At 40.6% G+C, this 12,446-nt stretch overlaps 1 protein-coding gene across 1 annotated transcript in view; it reads right to left on the minus strand.

Moving 5' to 3' along the window:
- Window positions 1-2,685: 2,685 nt before the first annotated feature.
- The window catches only part of LOC136431442 (stAR-related lipid transfer protein 7, mitochondrial-like), a 45,019-nt gene continuing 35,258 nt past the window's right edge, over window positions 2,686-12,446 (minus strand). The window contains exons 3-8 of the mRNA XM_066422816.1: window positions 9,568-9,617; window positions 8,883-8,993; window positions 8,355-8,437; window positions 6,802-6,901; window positions 6,124-6,208; window positions 2,686-5,304 (exon numbers count right to left, since the gene is read on the minus strand). Of these exons, the coding sequence (XP_066278913.1) occupies window positions 5,183-5,304; window positions 6,124-6,208; window positions 6,802-6,901; window positions 8,355-8,437; window positions 8,883-8,993; window positions 9,568-9,617 (551 nt within the window). The 3' untranslated portion in view covers window positions 2,686-5,182. The remainder of the gene's footprint in view (window positions 5,305-6,123; window positions 6,209-6,801; window positions 6,902-8,354; window positions 8,438-8,882; window positions 8,994-9,567; window positions 9,618-12,446) is intronic.

Genomic DNA, 12,446 nt, shown 5'->3' on the forward strand with positions numbered 1-12,446 from the left:
AAGTCAGCAACCACAGAGTCTATCCTACCACTGCCACTCCTATACTGCCCACCAAATAAGGATTTTCAATGGTTTAAACCCTTGTTTTTTCTTGAGCTCTCTCACCGTGAGGTCTAGGCGCAGGAGCTAACTGTTGCATCTCCCCTATAGACTGCCCTATATGTCATTGGGTTGACTAAAGAAATTTTCAGCACTAGAATTTTCTTTATAATTGGCTCAATTATACGCAAGGTGTTTCTTTTCCGACCCGCAGAATCATAAATCAACAAGCGACCTTGTGAGTATTTCAGTAACTGTTGGGTGCATTATGTGTAGTTCTTCCCCAGTCATTACTGTAGTTCTTCCCCAGTCATTACTGTAAAGTCCCTTTGGAATTATGTTCCAAATAGAACATTAATCCGACACAATACAATAGTGAATTTGTTTATCCTTGATTTTGCTCTATACAATTTAAGCTGTCTCTCCATCAACCAAAAGCCAGTTACACCGAAGGTAAAATAGAAACACCATATGACAGTCGACACAATTGTCAAAACTGCCGTGAACTAGTCATCAATCATCGTCCTAAAAATGTTATGGCTGCTGTCCCTCCCACGACATGCCCTACGTGATAAAAACATGTCAAATTTTCGTGACCTTGTCACTACAACATGTTCTCTTCAGGGCCTTACCATTGCACATTTTTATGTTGCTTACCTTACTGTATCTTAGAAACAATCAATATTTTGCATATCAGCACCAGGTCTTAACTTACAGGGGAGTACTGAAAAGTGTCGGATTAAGGTTGTGCTGATACATGGTCAGGAAGGACGAACAAAACTTAACACACAGACGTAATATTTTATTTAAGCAAATGAAGACTTGATTTGAATGATTGATGAGTAAATGCTATATAATGCCATATTGGCAAATGGCGGGAATTTCGTACTTGCATCAGTCGGTACATTTAATATTATTTGGCGAAGGTATGATGTTGTGGAACTCTAGTTCTTAGTCTAACACATTCATATAATTAGCTACCTGTCGGCTTCCGTGAAGAGTTCACTGCGCATACCGTGTCCCTGTCCTGCCACTTGCTACATAATCAAACATCACAGGGTGTCTGCTACTTTACCAGTAACCATGGTGAGTCATCTGGTCCACAGGTAATTTACCTCATTTGTTTGGAAGAAAAGCAAAAAACGGAGCAAAAACAATGTTTCCCTTACTTGAAAGACTGGCAATGATAAAAAGACATTGCCATGGCGACGGTGGTTGTTGTTTTAATTTTTACTTTACCCTGCTTAGGGCACAGTGATAGGTGGTGCTGTTCATGCAGGATTTCTAACAAAACGGGCTGACGGGTACCTGTTCTACTGGACAAATACACACACACACAGACACGCACACACACAGACAGCGACAGTTCCACTAGATTCTACCAGACACACCCCACTGCCAGAACGAACATCGATTTCATCACAGCCTGATCATGACAACTGAAAACAGCCCACGGACCGGGTTCCCACCATACAAAATGGCTATTCTACTCTGATAGGACTGCTGTTTACATGAACAACATGTTAGGCCAAATCTACACAAATTTTAACATCATAGTCCACTTACCAACAGACACAGCATATATACACCATGCAACAGTTTGTACACTTATGTTCCCTGAACTATAGATCTAAGTCCTCTAGAGCGTGAATGGCCAGGGATGTTAGCTAAGGATGGAATCCCATGATGGAATGCCAGGATGGAATGCCAGGATGGAATCCCATGATGGAATGCCAGGATGGAATGCCAGCATGGAATGCCAGGATGGAATCCCAGGATGGAATGCCAGGATGGAATTCGAGTCCCACTGGAATACCAGGCACACCAGTCATAAAGGAATTTGCCAGTAATTCCTGGAGCCCTAATGAAATGCCAGCCTGGGAATCTTAATCCACAGAAATGTTGTTGTGTAAAAATGTGTCCCATGTGTTCTTGGAAGTGTAAAGGATTATATCAGCAAGAAAGTGGCATCTTATCAGCAGGATAATCATCTAGTACTAGTACAACTGGCTTGCTAAATTTCCTTGCGACAGTGAAATTTTTCATTGATCGATCTGGCTTGGACATGTTCCCAATGTCATGAATGTGGTTAATGCCCTTTAATTAATCTGCTTGTATAGGTAACTGAAGCAGTGTGTGCACAATCGTTATCAGTACAGAGTTTATGCAGTTATGACCTGTTCCCCGAAGAAAGACATTAAATCTTACAGTTGTAAGGACCAGCATTAGGGCGTCTAAAAACATTGTAACAGACACACATTGTTTTAGAAAAGAGCAATATTACTGTAGAGCTGAGGTCTTAAATGGGTCATGTATACATAAGCCTGGCACATCTGGTAGACAGATGTAGCTTCCTGTCTAGGTTATCTAGGAGGAATGTCCCGAGGGAGCCTTTCTGTCTGACTAACATTTCTAACATTCTTATTGTCTTAATATGCCTATGGACACATGCCTGTACAATTCCTAGAATAGTTGCAATCTGCACACAATACTATATCATTTGGCTCGCCCCTGAGGCGTCGCCAAAAAGGGCAACTGTTTTTGCCCATTGAGTATGGCTGGTTTACATGGTATGATCTTTCAGATATCTGTTTCGATATACATTTGTATCAGAATAAACTACAGTTGACCGTAAAAAACGAATAATTCAAATGATCAACAACCATTTTAATAGTCTACTGCAAAAATCATTTACATGATAGTACCCTGTCACACAGCCTACCGTCTTGCAACAGATTCAAAACCAGCATGCATAGAGATGTCTTCAGATTCGGCTTCCATGCAGATATTTTCAAAACAAAAATCTTCTGTTCCCTTTATATGCAAAGAAGAGATTTTTGTGTTTAAGTTTGTAAGGTTACCACTCTTTATATTGCATACATGTTTAACCATAAGTTTTTTCAAAACATCTACAGCTCTTCATATACTCTTGTTGTCTGCATTTTCAGCACAAAAGCACCATAACCTTATCTACAAACAACATCCAGATTTGCCACTTTCTCCAACCTTCTGGCTCTTGCATAACCCAACCTGCTGCATCATTACAAAACATTTCAGTAGAAAAAGGCACAACCATTTTTAGCAACAAATGCCTTACTTGTGGGCATTTCACTGGAATGAACCAAATTGTGAAAGGCATTCGCAAAGTGGCGCAAACCAGCCCCAAATTGTCACCTGAAATAGTGAATTGCAATAGGAAAAATGGCTAAATCACTACAAATCTCTTTTTGATGAATTTCAATCATTGTATATTTGGTACAAATGTACTTAAATTCAGTGGCAACACTGCGATTTCCAATACTACAGTTATCTTGAATCTGATTTGGAGCTAAAACTGAGAATGTGACCTTCCGGCACGGCCATTTTGTTTCTAGAGGTCACATATATTTCCCACGCGCACACGGCAGTGTGGCAAAAATTTGCAAAGTTGGCGTAATTTCCTAGTGCAATTTGGCGCAGTCCAGTGAGATATCTGCATAAGTTCCACACATGAACATGTTTCTGTGACTTCAGCGTTATGACATGGCATACCAGTTTACATACGTTAATACTTTCTTATGGTATACACTTACTAAACATTATCTGTGATATGTTGTTTTTATGTCAGAACTGTAACATGCTGCTGAAAAACATCAGTTATAGCCATGTAACGTGACATACTCCTTGAAAACTACAAATCTTAAGGTAGTAGCCTTTCCACACTAATGTAGTGCAGCTCATCTATGTGAGAAGTACACATTGTAATTTTGTCTGTCATAAATGTAGTGGTCAAATGAGTACAGTCAAGCACCAAACCCACTTGTACAGTGTGACAACGTAGATCACACTAACATTTGCCACTGCAATACAGTTTTTCTACTATAAGTACAATTGCTTGATATGAGAATCAAATCCACCTGTTAACAATATTCAGCACAATAATTACATATACATCCACATAGTGCTTGGGCTGAACAAGATATGGAAAGAAACCAAGCAAGAATAGGGATTTTGTAACATATAACGTGGTACAATGGTAAGGAAATATTGGGATGCAGGGGAAGAAAGTTGAGTCAAAACTATATGGATACCAAAAAATGGCAATGGCTTCACAGTTGACAGAAGTATAAAATGTCTTTTATCTCAGCTCATATCTCATGTCATTTATACTTACAGGGAAGGAAATTAGAAGCTCACTGTCAAATGTAATAAACAAAATCCTACCATTGTGTTATGTCTGTGTCATGCACACACACTGTACCAGTATCAAATCTTTTTTTATTCAATCTAAGATGTCTTAAACAGATGGAACAAAGAGTCTATATACAGGGGTGCCAAAGTATACATACAAATTTTACGGAATTAATACGAGTTTTACGGAATACATACAATCCATTACTAAGAAACATACGATCCTTACTTTTTGTTGAGTCACGTGACATGACCTCCAAATTTAATATGGCGGACTCTGGTTAACCAGTTCTTCGTACAATATCTTGGCTTTTAAGAGCTTAATAATGGCGGATCCCACCCTGCTAAACTCCAAAACTCTCAAGCTGCAATAATGTAGGCTTCGACCAACTAGAAAAACCAGACGAAGCTAGATTGGGTGTTAGCGCGATGGCCAACAAAATAAAAGATCGTATGTTTCTTTAGTAATGGATCGTATGTATTCCAGAAACTTAGTATATTTCCTAACAATGGATCATATGTATTCCATAAAATTTGTATGTTTCTCGTAACGGATCGTATGTATTCCGTAAAACTCGTATGAATTCTGTAAAATTCCTATGAATTCTTTGGCACCACTGTTATATATGGCAAGCATTGACACATCACCTATGGGAGCACTTGAAGAAAATGAAAATGTTTATTTCTGAAGACAAAACCTTCCAAACCAGAGTCATAAATGACAAGTCTTGACAAAGATTCTGAATCAAAGTTGACCTGTAAATTGCCAACACAAAAATAAGACTTTCAACAGATCAGCGCCAGTCTTTGTCAAGGAATGAGCACTCCACTGGTTCTGTCATCAGTTGTGTTGGCAATTTACAGTTCAACTTTGATTTGAGGATGGCTTCAACCAACACAGATGAACTTCCAAGTAAGAGTTCGAGGTTCAGCTGGCCATGGCCCTGAAGTCTGCGTGGTAGGAGTTTGAAGTTCAGTTGGCCATGGCACGGCCTGCCTCAGGGTGGGGTGGCAGGTTACCAAGACAACCCCGGCTACCCTTGTGACTGGCGTTGTAGGCGGCCTGGTGCAGCTGGTTTATAAAGTCTGGTAGTCCTGGAGGTGGGCAGAAAGAAAAGTGTCTCGTTGATGCTATTGTATCTGATTCAGTATCTAGGAAGGTACCCAGTGTTGGACAAATTCTGAAAAATTCACTTGCCCTATAGGGCAAGTACATTAAAAATCTACTGGCCTGAACCAACTTTTCACTGGCCCGAAATTTGAATGATATCACAATGTTTATTTCTATGCATTTCACTTGCAGTATGGCAACTCTTTTATTTGTCGTTAAAAAAAAGGAGTTTAAAGCATGTTCCTTATCTACCGGACCAAGGAGTTAGGGCTCTTCCAGCTTGCTAAATTTACACTTTGTATGGCGATCAGGCCAGTATGGGAGGACATGCACTTGCCCGAATGGCACTTGCCCAGGGCAATCTGGGCTATGGACTTTTCTAACCCTGGTACCAAAGAACCCATGTTGATAATCCTACTACTGTACTACTGTGTTAAAAATAAGCTTCGCTGTCTGCAAAAATATCTTCATCTTTGTTAGATTTGAGTAAAAATTTTAGGTGATCTCAAACAAGTTTAGTTCAATGAGAAGCTATGTACAGTATTTACAGGTTCATTGTACCAGGGAAATTCACCCAACTCTTTCCAACACATGCAATGAACAGCAAACGACAGCCTAACGTCCTAGGACTGCAACCCTTTCTAGTAGCGTACATGTTGGGCGAAAGACAACAGCTAGGCTTCAAACTCCCTATCTCTTGGTCCAAAGGTAGGGTTGCTCACTACTGGACTACGAATGCTACTGGCACACACTTTTAGTAGTCTCTGTCTTAAAACTAGAAGACATGACAAGATTTCACCTACCAGAGCTGGCCATCCAGTTGATACAGTAGGATGGAAAGAAGGCTTTAGGGTCATCGTTGTAAGTCAGTATGTAGTCAAACCCATCCTGTACGCAGAGAATATACAAAAATGTTAACTTTTGGAGTACATGTACATGCGTATGTGATCTGGAGAATGGAGGCACCTTATTGTCAAGAAACGGGGAAGATGCAAGACTCGCCCACAACGAGATGTAGTTGGAGAAGATAGCAAAACAAATTGCTGACGTACTGTATACATACATTTGTATGCCTTGATAATACCACAGGAATGCACAACTTAATCAGGGATCTCGCTGGACTATGCCAAATTGCGCTAGGAAAGTTTGCCAACTTTGCGAATTTGGTTGGAAACTCATATTCCTGGTGTCAAATATTTGCGGTGGAGAGGTCACCACAAAAATTGCAAACGTTTTAAAATCTACAGTAAGTAGAATCATTATGGTAAATTTTCACGGCTGTTTTCTGTTTGAGGTTATCGTGTTGACTACTTCATTGCAAACTTGAAACCACCGCAAACATTTCCTCCTTACGAAATCAAATCACTGCGAACTTAAAGGTATTTACAGTAATAAGTGGGCTTTACTATTTGCAATGAAGCATATAGCTCTTTTCTCCAATAATGCGTGCTACTGTATGGTAACAAACGGTCAAGACTTACCTCGTCAAAGGTTCTGTGCGGCTTGATGACCATATTGGAACTATAGGTGGCCACACGGACATACTGGTCACCCTCTGGACACTCAGGGTGCTCCACCGATCTGTGTGTGTGTGAGGGCAACAACATTGTGGACATTCAACTAATGTAGGTATAATATGGTAATATAATAGCCTCCATAGCAGGCTCTGAACCGGCCTTTTTGGGGGCTAAATAATATACCTTTTGCAGTCAGCCCGTAAACATCACCCACCCCCGTAACCATTTTGCCGGTAGAGCCTGCATTATAACGGCGGGTCAAAGCGAAATTAAAAAACGCTTAGGGGAATTAACGCAGATGTGCGAATTTCCTGCCTATGGTAGACCGCACAATAGCAGTACACGCACCTCCTCCAGACAGTGCGCTGTCACGCCCCCGTGTGCACTAACCCGACAATTTTCTAACGGTACAAATTCTCAAAATTCACTTTTTTTGGAGATACAGAAGTTTAAACTTACTTGTTCGACATTATTACGGCATGTCTGACACCCTTGCCAGGACGGAGGGTGGATCGCACGACGCATGGCGGTTTCCCCATCGGAAAGACAAACTCGGGCCATCCGAGCCGTTACACAAGGCAACGATAGCTTCGTCGGCCTAGCAATAGGCCATGGCAAATCAATTTTGCATCCATTGCCAATGAGAGAATATGATATGGTCGTCATTTCACCCGCCCAGGCCCTTGTTGTAGACCAGATAAGAAGTGGCTAAGTTTGTTTTCATCTTATTTCGCTGTAGTAGATGCCCCCCTCCCTCACTGTCCTCATGCAATCCAAGGCACATAATAACTTGCGTTTGTCTAGCGTTTGCCTTAGCCCATGTTCATGTTTGTTTTTAGGAACAGTTGAAGTTGAAATAGCAAACTTTTTTACCACAAACTTTACGATGCATGCAAAAATGAGTTACCAGATGTACCAGTCGGCGCGTGTTGGTAAACAACATGCTGTATGTAAATGAGCAGTCGCGCGTGCGGGGCAAGTTGTTAACGTGTTAACTGCTTGTGGCGGACATGCGAATTGCTCCTAAGCGTTTTTTAATTTCGCTTTGACCCGCCGTTATAATGCAGGCTCTACCGGCAAAATGGTTACGGGGGTGGCTGATGGTTACGGACTGATTGCAAAAGGTATATTATTTAGCCCCCAAAAAGGCCAGTTCAGAGCCTGCTATGGAGGCTAGTAATATAACAGGAAAAGCCCCAATAAAAGATAAGAACTGTACAGTATTTTCATGAAAAACATAATATACGGCTGAGCAACCGCTGAGCCACTGAAGATTTGACAGATCACTCAACAAATTCCATACACAAAGAACTAATTTCTTAACGTTCTGTGTGTTTTTTTTTCCGTTAAAATCATACTTTTACATCTTGCATCACATTCCAATTATGAAATCAAGGGTTACACAAATCCAATTTTGGTCCCTGTATGGTCGCTCAGCGATTGCCAAAGTGGAAAAGGGGCCAAAGAAATTCAAAGGCTCTAGCAGCATGTAATGTTGTCTCGCTGTTAAGCCTTACCTTGATGCCAGTACGATGATGTTAGCCTCTGTGTCCACTTTGTGCCGCCTCAGATACACATACTCTCGACTGTACATTGGGTACTGGGGGGGGGGGGGATACTGGTTTTTATCAATCAGATTTTGAACAAGGCACCACACAAACTACCCTCACAAAAGTCACATGGGGGTCTGCATGCACTGAGTAATTGGCTGTTTTAATTCTTCTACGTAATTTGTACCCATACCACTCAAATCAAATGTAGACCGTACTCAACATGAAGTGTAATTGACGGCTGAATTCAGCGTAAAGCAAAGCCGGCCTGCTGAATTTTAAGTAATACGTACATTGTAACCACTGCCATTCTGAATTTATTGTAGAGCGTGGAGAGTAGTTTTAACGCATTCATTTTGGTACTATTTTTTTGTCATGGCTAATTTAGCTTCTGCGTATAAATATGATCACACAAAAATTCAGCGAAATTTTCAGTTAACCTCATTGTAAAATCACCCTCCCTCTCCCATATAATAAAGGAAAGTCGCATCTTACAGGATAGTGCATGACCCAATGGACCACCTCGGACCCATCATCATCATCCCTGTCAATCACTTCCAGCTTTAGTACCAGCTTGTCCCACTCCTTCCTATAGTTCAGGTCCAGCTGTAGGGTGGGGGTGGTAATATCTATATCTGTATCTTTACAATCATGTATCTGTATACTAGCCGGTATGTACATGTATAACTGCCCTTTGGTGTAACACATCAGCTTCTGTATCTCTATAACCATCTTTGGGCCTGACACACTAACTTGGGTATCTGTACTTATAGCCAGTATACTACTTACTAGTAAGTAGTAACCACCCTTCGGCATAACACACCAGACTTGCATGCGCAGTCAAGCTGTATGGTAGCGGCTGGTTATATTACACTGACCAACTTGTCATACCTAACCTTTGCACATCTAGCTGCAAGCATTGTTTAAAGCTATCGATTCAGGATGCCTCTACTGTACTTGGTGGCAACGAGTTCTACTCTACTTTATGCAATTGACAACATTAACTACTAACATTTTTGGTCTTTCTACACAATAAAGTTAAATATCATTTAGAGTCATCGTTACTGTCAAAAATAGAGCCAGAGGCAAGGGTTCAAGTATAGAAATTATAATACCCCAGCTATCAAAAATCATACTGAGTACCTCAATAATACTAAGAAGATTTTTAAATCAGCCTCACCTGAACATTGAAGAAAGTTCTAGCTGAGATATCATGGAAGGTTCCATACACTACAGGGAAGACAGGCTATTGGTAAGTACAAATGACAGGTAACTACTGTAAATTTGTTTACTTTTGCGGTCGTTTTGTTTCCAGGTTGGAGGAAAACGGAGGTTTTATGGTGTTCAAACTTGCGGCTGAAACAATTTTGTGGTACAGTAGTCCCACAAAGGAGACATATTTGTGATGTCACCACGAAAATAAAACCACTGCAAAAGTTTCTAGAATTTACTGTAACTAGTATACGGAGGAAAGTTCATATGTCTTACTCTAGACATATGACATCACTGATATGAGCTCTCTACTTGCTTTGCTTTTGCATTCCCACATGAAATCAACAGCAGGGATGACAGCAGCATATGTGAAGACCTTAAATTTATTGAACCCTGAGAAAATAGATACTTCTGTTAGCTGCTTGAAAAAATGTGAAGCTTTATGCTTTTTTAAGTCCCTAGTGGTAGTGCAATGCAGCTTAGGTTAGATACGGCTTGCATTTCAGCCGGGTCAGCCCTACTCTTCTTGATTAGTGTGTTGGGTTCCTTTACATGCAGAGGTTTGACACCTAAGGCCACAGCAAGTAATTTTTATGGATGACATCAGCGCGCTCATTAATTTTTGCCTGATTTCGAAAAAAAAAAGAAGAAATTTCACGACGGTGTGGTGGCCAACATGCCAAAAATTGGCAAATAAACGTTGACAGCCTAAGGTGTTTCATTGCATATGAATACCCAGTGTAGTTCCTGCCCATGATGGTATGACTAGCTGTTTTCTGCATTTGTTCTAGTTAATTGAGTTGTATACACATCTTCAAGAACAGTTTAATGTTGACAGTCATATGAATTGTTTCATTGCATATGAATACCCAGTGTAGTTCCTGCCCATGATGGTATAATAACAAGCTGTTTTCTGCATTTGTTCTAGCAAGAACATTATATAAATAATGGGGGGGGGGGTCTAGTTGATTGAGCTGTATACACAAGGTGTTTCATCGCATGTGAATTCCCAGTGTAGTTGCTTCAGATGATGGTACAACAAGCTCTTTTCTGCATTTGTTGTAGTTAGTCTATTGAGATGTATACACATCTACAAGGACATGTTTACATTGAATCAAGGAGGTTTTATATTATATATGAAACCTCATTGGTTGAATACAGGAATAAAAGACCTGTCGGTTATGATATCATACTTCATCGCCTCAGTTCTTGTTTAACAAGACTTATGATCTCAAAATTTCAAAATATAGGAATCTTGTTTTTTTGGCCCGCCTTGTTTTTTTTCCGCCCTATCTCATTAATTTTGGAGTCTACGGAAGGATGTCATCCATAAAATTTACTTGCCGTGGCCTAAGGCTTACACACAAAGCTCCCTCATACACAGGGCTGTCAGCTTTACGTCACCATCTGAAATGACGCATGCAATCCCAAGTCCGAGCTGGGGCCAACCCTAGGATCCACGTCATTTGATCCATATGGCCAAATAGCAGGATTGTGTTACTGCTTGCACCACGTGGACATAGCTGCTTATAGTTATACAGTAGATTCCGCATATCTGTATAGCCCATTTGTCAGTGCAAATTATACGACTGTCCGAAATAGCGAAATTGACGTCCCGAAGGAGGGGGGGGCGAATAGGATTTTGAGCAACAAACAACACACTCACGATATCACAACTTTATTTTACAAAATTTTAATCAAAGTACAATCCGACCTTTCCGACGATCTTAACGTTGCCATACTGGATTCAATACGCGATCTATTTTGTTCATATAAGCCCGAACTCAAATGCTCGGGCGAAAATCTTGTTTTTCTTTACGTATTTTCGCTGACTTTTGTCGTTCGAGTCTTTTTTGGTTTTTAATGACATCAACGTATATCAAAGGCACCGATATCGATTGTTTGCAAGCATAGCAGGAAACAAAAGTGTGATTGTCAAATGGTAGACGGCGTCCCCACTCCCGAAACTACAATGCAAATCCAAAATTGTGGTGTGTATCTCAATAATCATTTTCTGATTTCTCGGCAAATTATTGATTTTGGCGGTTTAGGGTCTTTACACAAACATTTGATCGTCGGTTAGTGTCGTCTTTGGTAACTTTTAGCCCATAGTTTTGGGTCATTTTACAATATGATCGGACAAGATCCTATACAATACACCGAAGATACGATTATGGGCTATACAATTATCAGGGTGCGAAATACCCGGTTGCGCACTTGCGCAGCGCAACAATATTTTGGTTGGCGCAACTTATCTCTTAACCCAGGTTGCGCGGTGCGCTACCTAAATTTTGGGCCGGAGAAATCGATTTTGCGGCAATTACTTGACGAAGTAGAAAATAATTGGACCAAGGAAGCTCACACACCCGTGTGGTGTGCACACACACTCGCTCTCAGTCTCGTAAATTTTCAAACCAAACGTATAAATCGACCCCCAACTAAACAAGTTAATAAAGTTACCGATACTTTTTCACTCGTTTGCATCTATAGTCAACCTGTTTTATTGTGCCTGAAACGCAAAATTCGTCGGAAAGAGAGCGCGGCTTAGCGCTCGTGTTCTCGGCTCTTGGCCGCCATGTTGAGCCATGTTGAATTCATCGACTCTCGCTGGATATCGCGTGATTGCGCGAGAGTAATGACGTGTAATCTGCAGTACCAGTAACAACTGGTAGAGGGCAGTGTTTGAGTTGCTGTGTATTTCTATAGGCGAAATGTTGCTAGTGCTTTTTTGGGGGCAAAATTAAAAATTGCAGAAGTGGAGATGGAGCCACTTTACTAATAATAAGCTGGGATTTAAAAAATCTTTACTTGGCAACAATGATTATAGAATAAACAAAGTCGTTAAAA

This window comes from Branchiostoma lanceolatum, chromosome 3 (assembly GCF_035083965.1).
Source record: "Branchiostoma lanceolatum isolate klBraLanc5 chromosome 3, klBraLanc5.hap2, whole genome shotgun sequence".
Taxonomy (NCBI): Eukaryota; Metazoa; Chordata; class Leptocardii; order Amphioxiformes; family Branchiostomatidae; genus Branchiostoma; species Branchiostoma lanceolatum.